This window comes from Pteropus alecto, unplaced genomic scaffold, assembly GCF_000325575.1.
Source record: "Pteropus alecto unplaced genomic scaffold, ASM32557v1 scaffold57, whole genome shotgun sequence".
Lineage (NCBI taxonomy): Eukaryota > Metazoa > Chordata > Mammalia > Chiroptera > Pteropodidae > Pteropus > Pteropus alecto.
Genome location: NW_006442508.1, coordinates 10,181,938 through 10,200,921, shown reverse-complemented (window position 1 = coordinate 10,200,921; position 18,984 = coordinate 10,181,938). Strand labels below are relative to the sequence as shown.

The 18,984-nt window shown below is 36.3% G+C and overlaps 1 protein-coding gene across 1 annotated transcript in view; it reads left to right on the top strand.

Annotated features, from left to right (window-relative positions):
* LOC102887453 (phosducin-like protein 2) overlaps positions 1-18,984 on the top strand; it is a 75,736-nt gene that overhangs the window by 43,048 nt on the left and 13,704 nt on the right. Inside the window, exons 9-10 of the mRNA XM_015597491.1 lie at positions 7,544-7,664; positions 8,203-8,293. Of these exons, the coding sequence (XP_015452977.1) occupies positions 7,544-7,664; positions 8,203-8,293 (212 nt within the window). The remainder of the gene's footprint in view (positions 1-7,543; positions 7,665-8,202; positions 8,294-18,984) is intronic.

Sequence of the window (18,984 nt, the reverse complement as noted above, 5' to 3'; positions counted from 1 at the left end):
AAATGAGAGGGACAAGGGACAATGGACAAGGGACTAGTGATTGCCAGAGGGTAAGAGGTAGGGGAGGAGGGGAGAGGTAGTCAGGGTAAAGGAGGTCAAATATAGGGAGGTAGGGGGAGGGTGAAGTGGGTAAAGGGGATCAAATATATGGTAGCTGAAGGAAACTGGACTTTGGGTGGTAATCACACAATAGAACATATAGATGTCAAATTATAATGTACACCTTAAAATTATATAATTGTATTAACCAATGTTACCCCCGAAAATTAATAAAAAAAATCAATTGAAAAAAAAAATGAAAGGCACACTAAATATGGAACCATAAAATAATGTTAAAATGAAGTTTGAATTTCAATTTTTCCGTTTATTTTAAATAAATAACTATTCATGAAAAAAAAATGCTCAAAATCATTAATCATTAGAGAACTGTAAATCAAAACCACAATGAGAGTTTTTCTAGTCCAGATGGCAGAGTAGGTAAATGCTGTGCTTGCCTCCTCTCACAGCCACATCAAAATTACAACTTATCTACAGAACAACTATCATTGAAAATTGCCTTAAGTCTAGCTGAACAAAAGTCCTACAACTAAAATATACAGAAGCTACCTCGAGACCAGTCAGAGAGGCAGAGATTCAGAATGTGCTGGTCCCCGTACACACATGTGGCAGTAAAATTCAGGAAGAATATCTTAGCAGGAGAGGTCTCCCCAGTGGAGCAAGTGGTCCCAGCTCCACATCAGGCTCCTCAGCTCAGGGTTCCAGTGCCTGGAAGAGAAGTCCCCATAGTTTCTGGCTTTGAAATCCAGTGGATATTGTGGCTAAGTGAGACAGAAGGTGGCTGGAGTTCAGGGCATTTCTCTTAAAGAGCCCATGTGCAGATTTACTTGCTGATGGACTCATTCCCACCTATCTCCAGCTTGAAAGGCGCCAGGGATATATGGAGAGGAACTAAATTGTTTGGCTTCAGGGCAAGGGCTGGAGGGGCAGCTTTTTCTCAGACAGAAGTGCTGGCAGAATCCACTGAGCCCTTCCCTCTCCCAGCCTGGAGACACAGGTGGCTGCCATGTCTGAGTCTCCATCAACCTGCCTAACACTGGTTACCCCACCCTGGTGATTCCCTGAGACCCTGCCCCACCCAAATGAAAGGCCTACCCAAGCCACTTCTAGTGGCTTTTCCATATAAACGGCCTGTCTTGGCTCATAATGTGGACTTCCCTAAAATCTCTCGAAGATTTACAAAACCTAAACAAACAGCATCTGGCCTCGGAATGCCCCATACCTCTTGTTGAGCAGCCCCAAGCCCCCATGTCTCGGCTTTTCAAGGTACCTAAGACCCAGCACAGGTGATGGCCATCTGCAAATTGCTTGGTGACTCGTGCCACATGGCCCCAAGCAGGGCACAGTCTGCAGCTTAACTTGGCTTCTTGCAGGTCCCTTCCCAGGAGGCTGTTGGTCTGGCATGCCTGGTGGCCAGCTTCGGACCGAGCCAGAGCACTATCTGGGGCCACATCTGAGGACAGCACACCCAAAGGGCAGACTAGGCAGGCACCAGAGCCTTGCTAAAATGAATCTTGCTCTGTAGGGTAAGCCCCTGCACCACAGCTCTTCCACTGTAGTCACCAGCCAGTCCTCAGAATCAATCAGCCCGATGAGGCAATCTCTCATATTGACATGCAAACAGCAACCAAGGCTCAACTACACACAACCTATACAAGGGACATGCTTGGAGCACCGGTTTCAGGTGACTATGAAAACTGTGACCCTTGGCCCCGTAGTGGCCCTACATAAGGCCATTCTATTGAGACTGGGGGACACAGCAGTCCTATCTAATACATAGTCCTATCTAATACAAAAGGAGGCAGCCAAAATGGGGAGACAAGTAAACATGTCCAAATGAAAGAACAGAACAAAGCTCCAGAAAAAGAACCAAACAAATGGAGATGAGCAATCTATCAGAGGCAGAATTCAAAACACTAATTATAAAGATGCTCAATTAACTTATGGGAAGAGTAGATGAACTCAGTGATAACTTTAACAAAGAGATAAAAACATAAAAATGTAGATAGAAAACATAAAAAGAACTAGTCAGAAATGAAGAATACAATAATTGAAATGAAGAATGTATTAGAGGAAATCAGCAGTAGATTAGATTAAGCAGAGGATCAAATCAGAGATTTGGAAGATAAGGAAATTTGGAAGATAAGGAAGATAAGGTTGCAGAAAACATCCAATCAGAACAGCAACGAGGAAAAAGAATCCAAAAAAAAAAAAGCATAGTTTAAGTGGCCTGTGGGACAACATCAGAGGTTCCAACATTTGCATCACAGGGATACCAGAAGGAGTAGAGAGAGAGCAAGGAATTGAAAATTTATGTTAAGAAATAATGACTGAAAACTTCCCTTACCTGGTGAAGAAAATACATACAACCCCAGGAAGTGCAGAGAGTCCCAAATTGGATGAACCCAAAGAGTCTCACCAAGGCAAAAATTAAAATGCCAAAGGTTAAAGATAAAGACAGAGTCTTAAAAGGAGTAATAGAAAAGCAATTAGTTACTACAAGGGACCTCCAATAAGAGTGTCAGCTGATTTCTCAACGAAACTTTTCAGGCCAGAAAGGATTGGCATGAAATATTCAAAGTGATGAAATGCAAGGACCTACAACCAAGATTATTTTACCCAGCAAAGCTATCATTTAGAATTGAAGGACAGATAGATTCCCAGACAAGAAAAAGCTAGAGTTCATCACCATTCCCAGTATTATATGAAATGTTAGAGAGACATTTCATCTTTAAGAAGAAGAAAAATAAATTTAAAAAAAGATAAAAATATGACTTTTCAGTCAACGATGGACTGCATATACAATGGTGGTTCCATGAGATTATAATTGAGCTGAAATCCCTGTAAGAAATGGAAATATATATGGTTCAGAAGAAATTTATTTTCTCTGATGGGAGCAATATCTGTGGGGCTTGGCAACAGAGTCCCACTCATAGCAGCTCGATTTTGAGTGTGCAGTTACATCCCAATCAGTCAGCCACTGACCTGTGTCTTAAGAGTACACTGCTATAAATTCTTTGTTGAGGAACTAAGATCCTGTACAAGGACACAGGACCATAGGAGCTACCTTAAGTATTAAGTGCCACTGCCACTTCTGTGGTAAAATGGAGCCGACCTGTGCCTATACTTTGGAAATATTTTCAGATTGTTATGATATAAAGCATATGTAAGTTTTATTTCTTCCAACAATTCAATCAATGCCAGAAAGAACCCTTTGTGCCAGATGGAATCAATGGAACCAAAAACAAATTTCCAAAGATGAAATACTGAGTCCTCAGTTCTACACCTTCTCTATGTTAATTTAAACACCCTCTTTTTTTCTTTTTTCTTTTTTTACAAATACCACAGAGTTCCTTAATTTGACCACTGCTCCAATATGCAATAGCCAAAACTACACTGCCATAATAACCCCTGTGTTCCTTTATCTCTCCATCTTGATTTCTTATTCCTGCTATTCCTCAAGCCACTATTCACTCTCTCCTCTCTCGACAGTCACTATTATGTTAATTTACACCTTACTCAGCCAGTTTCTCCTCACTATTTCCAGTTGATCCTGCCCACATCCCTGTTCATGAATCAGCACTGAGAGCTTTAGTGCTCTATTTCTGACCCTGTTGGAAAGAAGCAGAGGGGGACTTTGTGAGACAGTGTTTATGAAGTCTACAGTAGTGTTCAGTAATGTACTAGGCCTTCATATTCACTCACAACTCCCTTACTTACTCAGAACTTCCAGTCCTGCAAGCTCCATTCATGATAAGTGCCCTATATAGGTACTATTTTTTACTGTATAATAGTATTTTATACATTTTAAAAAATCTTTTATACCATATTTTTTCTGTAACTTTTTTTGTTTAGATACACAAATACTTACTATTGTGTTACAACTGCATACAGTATTCAGTATAGGGATATGCTATACAGGTTTGTAGCCTAGTAGCAATAGGATATACCTACAGCCTAGGTGTGTAGTAGACTATACCATCTAAGTCTGTGTTAGTATACTCTGTGATGTTCGCACAGTGATGAAATCACCTAGTGACACATTTTTCAGAACATATCTTGTTGTTAAGTGATGCATGATCACATACTAGGCAAGATTCCCATATTTTATATAAAATAGTAGACTATTAAATCTAGGTAGACTGAAATAAGTTAAAGATACCCATTGTAATTTCTAGAATAAGCATTAAAATATTAATGCAATGATATATACTTAAAAAGCCAATTGCAAAAAAAAAAAAATGGAATTCTAAAAAATATTTAATTAACCAAAAGAAGGTGAGAAGGGAACAGAAAAACAAAAAAGTAAATGAAATTAATAAAAACAACCCAGAAAATAGTAGTTCTAAATCTAATATTAATAATTAGATTAAATGTAAATGTTCTAAACACTTCAATTAATAAGTAGACATTGTCAGAACAGATTAAAAAAAAGCAAGATGCAACTACATAATGATAAAAGTGAAACACTTTGCCATTTACAGATGGGTTGAAAATAAAAGGATTGAAAAGGTGTTATTTAAATGGTAGCTAGGAATAAACTAGAGAAACTATATTAGTATCAAATTAAATATACATCAAGATGAAAATTACTACTAGAAATAAAAAGAGACATTTAAAATGATAGGAGAAATTCATAAGGAAGAAATCACAAATATTACTGTATTTGCATAATAATGCAGCTTCAAACACAAAGCAAAAACTGACAGAATTCAAGGGAGAAATAGGCAAATTCATAATCATAATTTCAGATTTTAACACCCCTCCTCTAATACTTGATGGAATAACAAGATACAAAAATTTCTAACAAAGTAGAAGATATAAACAAATCTATCAACCATCCATTGATTTGAAGAGAAATGTACCCATTGGTGGCAGAATACAGATTCTTTTAAAGCACACATGGAACATTCAGTAGGTTACACCATATGCTGGGTCATAAAACAAGCCAATATATTTTTAAAATTGAAATCTTAAAGAATATTTTTTGACCAAACAATTAAACTGGAAAAGCTCAAATTATTTGAAAATTAAAGAGTATTCTTCCGAATAATAAAAAGTTCAGTAAAAAGCAGCATGTGAAAATAGAAATATTTTTAATTAAATGATAATAAAAATACAGCATATTAAAATTTGTAGGATGCAGCTAAAGAATTTGTTAAAGAAAAATGTATAGCTTTAGGAGTTATTTTAGAAAAGAAATATTTTAGACAATGGTCTGAACTTCTACCTTAAAGAGAAAAAAAGATGAGAAAAATATAATAGTGAGGACCCTCCTTTTAAAAGTTTGTATTATCTGTCATGAGTTCTTCTTTGTCATTTCTAATATTGGTTATTTGTGCCTTCTCACTTTTTTTTGGATCAGCTTTGGCAGGTGTTTACCAATTTTATTAGTCTTCACTAAACCAATTTTTGTCATTGTTAATCTTCTCTATTATATATTCGTTTTTTGTTTCATTAATTTATACTTTCACCTTTGTTATTTCCTTATCTCTACCTTTGGCTTATTTTGATCTTCTTTTCCCAATTTTTTAAGTTGGAGGCTTATGTTTTAATTTTGAAGCCTTTTTCATTTTCTAATATGTTAAATTAGGGGTATAAAATTCCTTTTATGAATTGTTTAGTTGTAGCCCATATATCTTTGATATGTGGCTTTATTGTTGTCATTCAATTTCTAATAATTCATAATGTCATTCAATTTTTAATTCCCATTGTGATTTCTTCTTTGACCCATGGGTTATTTAGAAGATTTTTCTTAAATTCCAAATATACGATGATCTTCTAGTTACTGTCTTTGGTCACTGTGCTCAAATTTGTGGACTTTTATTCAATTTCTTAGCCTCTTGGTCTCTTCCAGAATTGGCAGTAGATCCTAGGAGAATGGATTAAAACTTAGAGCCTCACTCTCTGGGTCTCCTTTTTATCTAGGATCTTCTCTTCATAATTTTTTTTTCACTGCCTTGTTGATTCTTCAATGCCTCACATTGGTTTTCATCTATTTTATCCAGTTTTACTAGCTGTTCTCAGCAAGAGGCTTGGTCCAAATTATCAAGTCTGCCATTACTAAGTGCAGAACCTCTGATAATGGTGATATTTTATTGTTATAATACATAGAAAGAATGGAGATTGGAGGATTTCATGGATAGACAAACCAGTAAAAGACCCAACAGGGACAGAAAAACAACACTTTGTCCAAAGAAGAGAATGAAGAGGAGAAATAAGATGATACTTCCATTAGTTATTCATCATTGCATAACAAAATACCACAAACCTCGTGGCTTAAGACAACACTTTTATTACCTCAGAGTTTTTAATGGGTCAAGGATCTAGGCATTGCTTAGCTGGGCTCTCTGCTTCAGAGTCTCCCACAAAGTTGTAATATGTCATCCAGAGCTGGGATCTCATTTGAAGGTATAACAGGAGAAGGATACATTTCTAAGTTCATAAATATGGTTGGCATAATTCAGTTCATAAATATGTTAGCATAATTCAGTTATTTAGGGCTATTTGACTGAGGGCCTCAGTTCCTAGATAATTGTTGGCTATATTTTCCTTGTCACATAGTTCTCTTCATAGAGCACCTCACAATATGGCAGCTTGCTTAATCAAACCCAGCAAATGAGAGAGAGTGCTAGTAAGATGGAAATTACAACCTTATGGCGTTCAATCACAGAAATGGTATTCTCTCACCTTTGCCATATTCTACTGGTTAAAAGCATGTCACAGTTCTCACCCATAATCAATGAGAAGGGATTATGCAAAGATGTGAATATCAGAAGGAGGTCATTCAAGACCATCTTATACTTTGCCACAGTATTCACTCATGTATACAATTAAGTTCTTCCTTCCTCTGGCAACAGCAGAGAAAATGGACAGTAGACTAGAAAAACAATAGTTAATTTATGACAGACAACTTTTGGAAAAGCAGCAAGTAAAATATCAAAGCCTGAGTAACAAAGAAAATAAGGCTATCTTTCATAGAAAGAAATTGTGATTAGACACAAATTGAACTATGAAAAGATTGCTAGCCTCTTCTAAGGTTTAATCCAGGAGTACAGTCCTATGAAGCTATATAGCTGAAAAGAGAAGGAAGTTCACCTGGAGGTCTTGAATGCTTATGTAGAGATAAAAACAAAACTGTATTTGTTCATGATGTGAATTGGTTTTGCCTGTTACAGTCATAAGGGAATTTTTCACGACTTAGAAATTTACTTCATTAATATTTGATATGTGTTCTAAATTTTTTCTTTATTGAACATTTCAGTGAAACTTTGAGGATAGAGGATGTATTCTGTTTATCAAAGTATGTAGTCGCATTAGTTCTGGGAAATGGGAAAAAAGGCCACTTTGCTCTATTTGTTAAAACTAGTTATCTAGTTATTGTAGAATTCATGAACAATTGCATAGTTGGAAATGCTACATGTCAATTTTACACATACATTTTAAAATGCGCAACTATGTTAATAGGTTTTCTAATTTTTTATAGGACCCAAATGAAGATACAGAATGGAATGAAATTTTAAGAGATTTTGGCATTCTTCCTCCAAAAGAAGAACCAAAAGATGAAATTGAAGAAATGGTTTTACATTTACAGAAAGAAGCAATGGGTATAGTTGTGTGTTTGGTGGGCTGGGTGAAGGGGATAATACAGTTAAGATAGTGATAGTGTATTTCATGAACTTAGAGCAAGAGAAGGCATTCAAGATTATTTAATATAAGTCCCACCCATACTTTTCAAATTCCTAATTCATATGCTCAAAGTCACATGCTGGTTAGTAACAGAGCTGAAATGTCCTGGTATCTGACCCAGTGAGCTTTTTTCCCCTCTACCTTGTGGTTACTTCCTATTTTGATCATTCTACATAGTATGTATTATTTGTCAAGATTTCCAGGTACTTGGGAAATTTATGGGGTCTAACAGATTTTCACATCTGCTTTTAAATGTAGCCTGGTAGTTATGTGAACTCTGAGAGAGTAATAACACTTTAAACAAACCTGAGGCAGTCACATCATATTGCAGAAACTACAACATTAAAGACATTCTTGATCTCCATTTAGCTACTGTATTGTTTTTTCTAGATATCTGACTATAAATTAAAATTAGTTTTTAAACAATTCGATTATTTACAATTTATTTTGTTTTAGTTAAACCATATGAAAAGATGACTCTTGCACAGTTGAAGGAAGCTGAAGATGAATTTGATGATGAAGATATGAGAGCTATTGAAACATATAGGTACAGTGATTCATTGGGTAATTTATGAGTTTTGGAATGAACAAGTATTGTAACAATTAAACAGTGAAAAAGATCTATTTTGTCTACAGAATGGATTAAAAAAAGAACAAAACTAATTTTTAGTAAACTTTAAAACTAACTCACTTTCTAGAAGATGGAATTTTTTCCTGATTTTTTTTTTGCCTTTGCTTAAATTAAAAACTATCCAATAATGTATCATAGACCTTCATCAAATTACATATGAATTTCTATTTTAAATAGAAACAGGGTATTTGCATAATCTCAAAGTATCTCCCCCCAAAGGTCAATAAATGGCCAATAAAAAGAGGGCCATGATTTCCTTGAAGCAAGATGTCTGTTAAAGATTGCTATTATTTAATAATTAATTACCAATCATAAATTCTTTCAGAAATTCGAATATTTCTCAACTTTTCCTGCTATAAAAACCAGGCAAAGAAGTTGCAAAAACTATGCTGTAGAAAAAGATCTCATGAATGTAGGCACAAAATTTTAAACAAAATATTAGCAAATTAAGTCCATCAACTTAGAAAAAAAATACTATATCCTGAACAAATGGGATTGGTCACTGGAATTGTTTTAACATGAATTAAACAAAAAACAAAAAACAGTGAATTGGGTTAGAAGTAGCAATACTCTAGTAGCAATGAGCACGTAAAAATGGAATCAGTGTTCCTCGGAAAACTGCTTTATTCCACAGTGTGCGTTGAGAAATTACAGCATGAGTCTGGAGCATTGTATGGTGCCAGCAAGTAAAGAAGTGTTAAAAAGATTTTTTTAGATTTTATTTTATTATTTTTATTTTATTAAATTTATTGGAGTGACATTGGTTAATAAAACTATACAGGTTTCAAGTGTATAATTCAATAATACATCGTATGTGTATTGCATTGTATGTTTACAATACAAAGTTAAATTTCCTTCTATCAACATATATTTTACCCCCTTTACCCTTTTCTACTTTCCCCCTCCCCCTCTTCCCTCTGGTAACCACTAAACTGTTGTCCATGTCCATGAGTCTCTGTTTGTCTTGTTTGTTGTTTTCAGTTTTATATTCTACATATGAGTGAAATCATATGGTTTTCAACTTTTTCTGTCTGATTATTTCACTTAGCATGATAATCTCGAGATCCGTCCATGTTGTCACAAATGTCAGTATTTCATCTTTTCTTATGGCTGAGTATTATTCCTTGTACATATATGCCACATCTTCTTTATCCAATTATCTATCAAAGGGCACTTTGGCTGTTTCAATGTCTTGGCCACTGTGAATAATGCTGCATTGAACGTCGGGGTGAATCTATCTTTACAGATAAATGTTTTCAAATTAGAATTTTTTTTTTGTTTGCTCTGTTCATTTGTTGCTTCTATCCCACATATAAGTTATATCATGTGATTTTCAACCTTTTCTGTCTGGCTTATTTCACTTAGTATGGTTATTTCAAGGTCCATCCATGTCGTTGCAAATTCGTGGACATGGACATTGGACTAGTGGTTACCAGAGGGGAGAGGGGAGGGAGAAAGGGAAAAAAATAAAAAATAATGAAATGTTAAAAAATATAAATAAATAAATAAATAAACAAACAAATAGATAGATAAATAAATAAATAAATATATTTTTTGAGGTGTAATGGCCAAACTAAAAGACTTCACGACGGCCGGTGATGGAACGACTTGAACAACAGATATCCATGAGCCCATAATGATATAAATAACTAACTGAAAACGTAAACAAATTCAGAGGAAGAAACACTTCATGCTCACTGAAGAATTCCAATTAATAAGTGTATACAGAATGAGGAAAACAGAGAGTCACTATCAGGACACCACAGCAATAATCCCTAATGGCAAGATCTGCTGATAGATGCTAAAATGAGTGGGTGAAATTTTAAATAGAAACAGGGTATTTGCATAATCTCAAAAGATCTTCCCCCAAAGTATTTAATAATTATAAAGATGGAAATAGTAAGTTTCAATGTAGAGTTTTGGTGGATCCCATCTTGGGGAAGTGACCAACATCACAAATAATACATGTTGACATCAAGTAACTCCAGATATGATGTGCTGAGGATGACATATCACCTCTGTGGTATCCTTTTCCATAATGCATAACCTCAATCTAATCATAAGAATATATCAGTGAAACCCAAATTGGAGGAACTTTCAAATAAAAACTGACCAGTTTGATGTCATGAAAGATGGCAGAGTATAAAACTCCAGAGATCCATCTCTTTATCTAGACAATGGTCATACTGGCTGAAACTCTGAAGTGACAGATTTGGAACTCTGGAGTCTATTTTAACATTTGCGGCTTCTAGTATAAAGCTGGCATTTGGTACTGGTTGATTTCAGTCCTCAGTTATGGTAACAGCTATTCATTCCTCAATCCCTCTTCCGCCCCCCGCCCCCTGCCCGCCGCCCCGCTTCATGGCAAGTAGTGGACAGCAACCTGTGTTTCTGGTAAAGATTGCTGGAGCAGGGTGGGCAATAAACACTTTGTCCTCAAATATCAAGGTTCTGTGTTCTGACTGTGGATTGCTGCTTCTGAATGTAGAGGTACAGGCACAGAGTCTGATCATCATTGTGTCAACCCTCACTGGTTCAGGTGGCTTCCAGGGTATTTAAAGGAGCCACATTTATATTTTAGAGACATTAAAAAACAACCATATATATGGGAGAATTTAGAAAGCCTTGGGAGAGATGAAGGCTCAGAAAAGAAAACACTTTATTCTTTCACCTCAGGCTGATCCCTGGCACAGAGACATTCTACAGTAATAATAAAACATACATGGGGAGGAGAAGAATCTGATTTCCGGAGTTATCACGTTATATGAATCAAATGTTTGATTTTCAATAAAAAAATCACAAGGCATACAAAGAAACAGAAAAGTATGGCCATTCAAAGGAACAAAATAAATCAATACAAAATATACCCAAGGAAGCCCAGATGTCAGATTTGCTAGACAAAGACTTTAAGACAACTGAGTTAAAGATGTTCAAAGAGCTAAAGGTAGACATGGGCAAAGACAGGAAAATATTGTATGAACAAAATGGTAATAGTGGGAGGTGGCTCCATAGTGTAGTGGTTAGCATGTCTGTTTTACACACAGTAGGTCCTGGGTTTGCATCGTAGATGGAGCCACAGACCATACCCTGGGTGCGCCAGGCCCCAGGTGCGTCAGGCCTTGGGTGCATGCCGTGAGCATGTGGGAGGAGACACCCTGCCTTCAAAGATCCAGTTCTTAAGGGAAAATGGCAACATCCATAGGTCAGGGGTGGAAGTGGGGAGGGGATTAAAGATGGGAAAAAATGGTAATAGCAATGAAGAGAAATTATAAAATGAACCAAAAAGGTATTCTGAAAGTAAAAAGTAAGATAATTAAAGTAAAACATACAGTAGAGGGCTTCAAAAGCAGATATGAAGAAAGCAGAAGAAAGAATCAGAATATTTGAAGGTAGGACAATTGAAGTTATTACATCTGAGGAACAGAAAGAAAAAAATAAAAGTGACCTGTGGTACATTATTAAGTGAACCAACATATGTAGCATGGGAATCCCAGAAAAAAAAGAGAAAAAGAAAAAATATTTGAAGAAACAATGGCTGAAAACTTCCCAACTATGATAAAAGATATAAATTTAGAAATCCAAGATGCTCGATGAACTCTAAGTAGGATAAGTACAAAGAGACCCATACAAAGACACATAAACAACTGTTGAAAGACAGAAGCTTGAAATCAGTAAGAGAGAAGTGACGTGTCCCATACAAGGGACCCTTAATAAAACTATGAGCCAATTTCTCATCAGAAACCTTAGAGGCCAGAAGGCAGTGGGTTGATATATTTAAAGTGCTACAAGAAAAAAAGAACTGCCAAGCAAGAATTCTATATCTGGCAAAACTATGCTGCAAGAATGAAGGAGAAATTAAGACTTTCCTAGGTAAAAGCTAAGTGAATTTATTACTACTAGAATTGCCCTAAAAATTATCTATGAGAGTCCTTCAGTCTAAAATTAAAGGGCACTAGACAGTAACTCAAAGCCATGTGAAGAAATAACACGTAAAAGTAACTACATAGGCAAATATAAAAGCTAGTATTATTGTATTTTTGGTTTTTAACTCCTTTTTCCTATGTGATTTATAAGGCAAATGTATAAAACAATAATTATAAATCAATGTTAATGGACACACGATATATAACGATGTAGTCTATAACAATAAAAACATAAAGAGGGAGACATGGAAATGTATAGGAAGCAGGATGTATGCTATTGAAACTAAGTTGGCATTATTCACAGTAGGTCATTATAAGATATTAATTTTAATCCTTAAGGTAACCACTAAAAGAATACAGAAAAGGAAAAAAGAATGAAATCAAAATGGTACACTACAAAAATCAACTAAATACAAAAAGAAGCAGTGATGGAAGAATTGAGGAACAAAAAGCGTATAAGAAATACAGAAAATAGCCAAATGGCAGCAATTCTTCCTTATTAGTAATTACTTTGCTGTGTTGGTCCCACGCTATTAATTTTGATGCTATTGGCTAGGAATGCTTGAGCCTCTATGATTCATATATTATGGCTGGAGCAGCTCTTGTGGTTCTTACTATGACTGCAGGATGTCTTCAGCAAGAAACTATCACGAAAACTTGAGGAACAAGGTTTATTACTCACAGGTTCTGGAGGATACATGGCACGCCTAAGGGCCACACAGCCAGGTCATGGGGAGAGAGAGATAGAGATAGAGAAAGGGAAGGACAAGGGAGATGGGGAGGGAGAAAACTCGTGACTGCCTTATTAGGATCCAATTGTGGGGTATCTAGACTTTGAGAGTTCATTCAATATTGGCTAATTTAGAGCATAAGAGCTAGAATTTGAGCACAGGAAGAAGAAGGGTCACTTAAGCAGTCAGCTATCTAGGTTACCCAGGGCTTTCTGAAAGAGGGAGCTTCATGAGTAGGAGAGGCCTAATTCCTTATTTGGTTGTTTTGCTAGTAGCTGTGTCATACAGCTGGCAATATGTTTTTCAAGATCTTTACACGCAGAAGGTCCTGGGTTGGCACCCCAGGTGGAGCCATGGACCATACCCCGGTGTGCTGGGCCTGGGGCACTGGGCCCCTGGGGCGGGCCTTGTGTGTGTGGGAGGAGACACCCTGCCTTCAAAGATCCAGTTCTTAAGGGAAAATGGCAACATCCATAGGTCAGGGGTGGAAGTGGGGAGGGGGTTAAAGATGGGAAAAAATGGTAATAGCAATGAAGAGAAATTATAAAATGAACCAAAAAGGTATTCTGAAAGTAAAAAGTAAGATAATTAAAGTAAAACATACAGTAGAGGGCTTCAAAAGCAGATATGAAGAAAGCAGAAGAAAGAATCAGAATATTTGAAGGTAGGACAATTGAAGTTATTACATCTGAGGAACAGAAAGAAAAAAATAAAAGTGACCTGTGGTACATTATTAAGTGAACCAACATATGTAGCATGGGAATCCCAGAAAAAAAAGAGAAAAAGAAAAAATATTTGAAGAAACAATGGCTGAAAACTTCCCAACTATGATAAAAGATATAAATTTAGAAATCCAAGATGCTCGATGAACTCTAAGTAGGATAAGTACAAAGAGACCCATACAAAGACACATAAACAACTGTTGAAAGACAGAAGCTTGAAATCAGTAAGAGAGAAGTGACGTGTCCCATACAAGGGACCCTTAATAAAACTATGAGCCAATTTCTCATCAGAAACCTTAGAGGCCAGAAGGCAGTGGGTTGATATATTTAAAGTGCTACAAGAAAAAAAGAACTGCCAAGCAAGAATTCTATATCTGGCAAAACTATGCTGCAAGAATGAAGGAGAAATTAAGACTTTCCTAGGTAAAAGCTAAGTGAATTTATTACTACTAGAATTGCCCTAAAAATTATCTATGAGAGTCCTTCAGTCTAAAATTAAAGGGCACTAGACAGTAACTCAAAGCCATGTGAAGAAATAACACGTAAAAGTAACTACATAGGCAAATATAAAAGCTAGTATTATTGTATTTTTGGTTTTTAACTCCTTTTTCCTATGTGATTTATAAGGCAAATGTATAAAACAATAATTATAAATCAATGTTAATGGACACACGATATATAACGATGTAGTCTATAACAATAAAAACATAAAGAGGGAGACATGGAAATGTATAGGAAGCAGGATGTATGCTATTGAAACTAAGTTGGCATTATTCACAGTAGGTCATTATAAGATATTAATTTTAATCCTTAAGGTAACCACTAAAAGAATACAGAAAAGGAAAAAAGAATGAAATCAAAATGGTACACGACAAAAATCAACTAAATACAAAAAGAAGCAGTGATGGAAGAATTGAGGAACAAAAAGTGTATAAGAAATACAGAAAATAGCCAAATGGCAGCAATTCTTCCTTATTAGTAATTACTTTGCTGTGTTGGTCCCACGCTATTAATTTTGATGCTATTGGCTAGGAATGCTTGAGCCTCTATGATTCATATATTATGGCTGGAGCAGCTCTTGTGGTTCTTACTATGACTGCAGGATGTCTTCAGCAAGAAACTATCAAGAAAACTTGAGGAACAAGGTTTATTACTCACAGGTTCTGGAGGATACATGGCACGCCTAAGGGCCACACAGCCAGGTCATGGGGAGAGAGAGATAGAGATAGAGAAAGGGAAGGACAAGGGAGATGGGGAGGGAGAAAACTCGTGACTGCCTTATTAGGGTCCAATTGTGGGGTATCTAGACTTGGAGAGTTCATTCAATATTGGCTAATTTAGAGCATAAGAGCTAGAATTTGAGCACAGGAAGAAGAAGGGTCACTTAAGCAGTCAGCTATCTAGGTTACCCAGGGCTTTCTGAAAGAGGGAGCTTCATGAGTAGGAGAGGCCTAATTCCTTATTTGGTTGTTTTGCTAGTAGCTGTGTCATACAGCTGGCAATATGTTTTTCAAGATGGATGTCTTTTGAAATAGATGCCTGACCATTCAAAAGCTTAATGTCAGGCACTTACATTACATATTTTAACTGTAAATGAATTATAAATTTAATTAATCTACAATTAAAGGCAGAAATTGGCAGAATGAATAAAAAGAAACACAATATAGGTCCTGAAAACCAAAGCAATCTTAAGGAAGAACAAAGTTGGAGGACCCACATTTCTTGATTTCAAAACTCACTACAAGTAACAGTAATCAAAACAATGTGGTAGTGGCATAATGACAGATGTACAGACCAATGGAATAGAATAGAGAGTCCAGAAAAAACTTCGTCATGTAGTCAAGTAGTTTCAATAGGGTGCCAAGACTATTCAATGGAAAAAGGACAATCTTTTCAACAAATGGTGCTAGGAAAACTGAATATCCACATGCAGAAGAATAAAGTTGGACTCCTAACTCATATTATATACAAAAATTAAGTCAAATGAATCAAAGATGTAAATATAAGAACTAAAACTAAAAACTCTTCAAAGAAAACATAAGGGGAAATGTCCACGACATTGGATTTAGCAGTGAGTTCTTAGATATGAAACCAAAAGCACAAGCAACAAAAGAAAAAAAAAACAGATAAATTGAACTACATCGAAGTTTTAAACTTTTGTGCAACAATGGACACTATCAAGAGATTGAAAAAACAACCCACAGGAGAAAATATTTGCAAATTATATATATGAAAACAGATTACTAACCAGAATTTATAAAGAACTCCTAAAACTCAACAACAAAAAGACAACCCAATTAAAAAAACGTGCAAAGGATTTCAGTAGAAATTCCTCCAAAGAAGGTATACAAATGGAAAATATGCACATGGAAAGATGCTTAACATCATTAGTCATTAGGGAAAATAAAAATCAAAACCACAATGAGTGGGACAGAGGCTGCCCCCGTGGCAGAGGCAGCTGCAGACACCTCTTAAAAGGTGTCCGCGAGCAAACTTTTGTGCTGATGGACTTGCTCGTTCTGAGCACCAGTGCCAGTCGGCTGTTCAGGGAGGCGCCAGGGACTTACAGGGGTTCACAGAGTTGTCGGAGTGAGGGCTGGAGGCAAGGCTCTCTCCCGGACAGAAGTGCTGGCAGTATCCATTATTTCTCTCTTGATCCCTTCCCCCTCCCAGTGTGCAGACACAGCGCCTCCATAGCTGCCATAGCCAGAAGTCATCAAACTGGATAACAGAGGTCGCTCTGCCCAGAGGAGTCCCTGAAACTCTGCTTTCCCCAACTCACGGCTTCACCCACGCTACATCCAGGTGTGTCCTTGCTTAGTCAGCAGCGCCTAGACTCACACTGGTGGCAGCTGGCCTCGGTTTCTGGTGTGGCCTTTTGAGGCAACTATAAGCACAGCATCTATGGGTTGCTTTCTGAATCTTAACAGGTGGCCCTGGAGAAGCACAGGCTTGGGCTAAATTTGGCCTGCAGCTGAACCCCTCTCAGGACTGTGCCACTGGACACCTAACACACAAAGCCGCACTAATAAGACCGGGAGACTTAGGAGCTTTGCTTAGGACATAGAAACAGACAGAAAGGGAGCCAAAATGAGAAGACAAAGAAGCAGAAACCATATGAGAGGAGAGAACAGAGATCCAGAAATAATGGAGTCCAACAGATGCAGAGTTCAAAACACTGGTTATAAAGATGCTCAATGATCTTTTGGGAAGTGTAGAGAACTTCAACAAAGAGATCAAAAACATAAAAATGGAAATGGAAATTATAAAAAGGAACCAGTCAGAAATGAAGAACACATTATCTGAGATGAGAAGTATATTAAATGGAATAAATGAAGTGAATAAAGAAGAGGATCAAATGATCTATATAGAGGATGGGAAAGCCAAGGACACTCAATCAAAATGGCAAGAAAAAAGAAGCTAAGACTATAATAATAATTTAAGAAATCTATGGGACACTATTAAAGGTAAAAATATCTGTCATAGGGGTACCTGAAGGAAAACAAGACGTTGAAAAGCTATTTGAAGAAATAATGATGGAAAACTTCTCTAACTTGGTGAAGGAAATAGACATAAAATCCCAGGAAGCTCAGAGAGTCCCAAAAACCAGGAACCCAAAGAGGCCCACACCAAGACACATCATAATTAAAATGCCAAAGGTTAAATGCAAAGAGAGAACCTTAAAAGCAGCAAGACAAAAGCAGTTAGTTACCTACAAGGGAGCACCCATAAGACTAGCAGCTGATTTCTCAAAAGAAACTATGCAGGACAGAAGGGTTTGGCACAAAATATTCGATATGATAAAAAACCCAGGATCTACAATTGAGAATATTTTATCCAGCGAAGCTATCATTTAGAATTGAAGGACAAAGATCTTCCCAGACAAAAGTAAGCTAAAGGAATTTATCATCACCAAGCCAATATTGCAGGGACTTCTTTAAGAAGAAAAAAATATGTATCAAAAACAGGAATAAAGAATGGAAATAACTACATTCCTATCAACAAGTACCTCAAATGGAAAAGAATTAAGTGCTCCAACCAAAAGATAGAGTGGTTGAATCGTTAAGAAAACGAGACCCTCTATATATGCTACAAGAGACTCATTTGAGATTAAAAGACACACAGAGACTAAAAGGAAGGGGATGGAAAAAGATATTGCCTTGATGGACCTAGAGGAACGAAATGGGCTGGATAGAGAAAGACATATATCGCATGATTTCATGTACATGTGGAATCTAAAGAACAAAATCAACAATAACAACAACAAAAGTGGAAATAATCTCATAGATTCAGAGAATAGAGGGATACTAGATGGGATAGGGGTTTGGGAAGGACAAAAAAAAGGCAAAGATTAAAACGTACAAATGGATAGTTGCAGAATAGACATGGAGATATAGAGTATAGCATGCGGAAGATGGTTAATAATGTTGTAATAAATATGTAAGGGGAAGAGGGATACTAGATTTAGTGGGGTGATCGCTTTGTGAGTTATGTGGATCTCTGATCACTATGCTATACAACTGAAACTGGTATATTACTGTATGCCAACTATAATTGAAAAAAAAAACCTCATTGAATTGTACAATGTAAATACAAGCAACTAATTGTCTATTTCAATATAGACAAAAAAATATATTCAATTCAAAAAAAGTTTTAAGATTTTTCTCTTTTTAAATGCCAGTTTATCTTTTTCATACTATATATACATAATTTTTTTTAACATTTTATTTTTTTATTTTCCCCCTCCCTTCTGGTAAGCACTAGTCCATTGTTCATGTCCATGAATCTGTTTGTTTGTCCTGTTCATTTGTTGCTTTTAGGTTTATATCCTACATATATGATACCATGTGATTTTCAACCTTTTCTGTCTGGTTTATTTTGCTTAATATGATTATTTCAAGGTCCATCCATGTTGTTGCAAATGGCAGTATTTCATGTCTTCTTATGGCTGAGTAATATTCCATTGTATATATGTGCCACAGCTTCTTTAGCCAATCATCTATTGTAGGACACTTTGGATGCTTCCACTGTGAATAATTTTGCTATGAACATTGGTGTGCAAATATCTTTTCAGATATGAGTTTTCAAGTCTTTGGAGTAAATACTCAGTAGAGGGATTGCTGGATCATATGGTAGATCAATTCTTAGTTTTTTGAGGAACCTCCATATCGCTTTCCACAGTGGCCATACCAATTTGCAGTCCCATCAGCAGTGTATGAGGGTTCCTATTT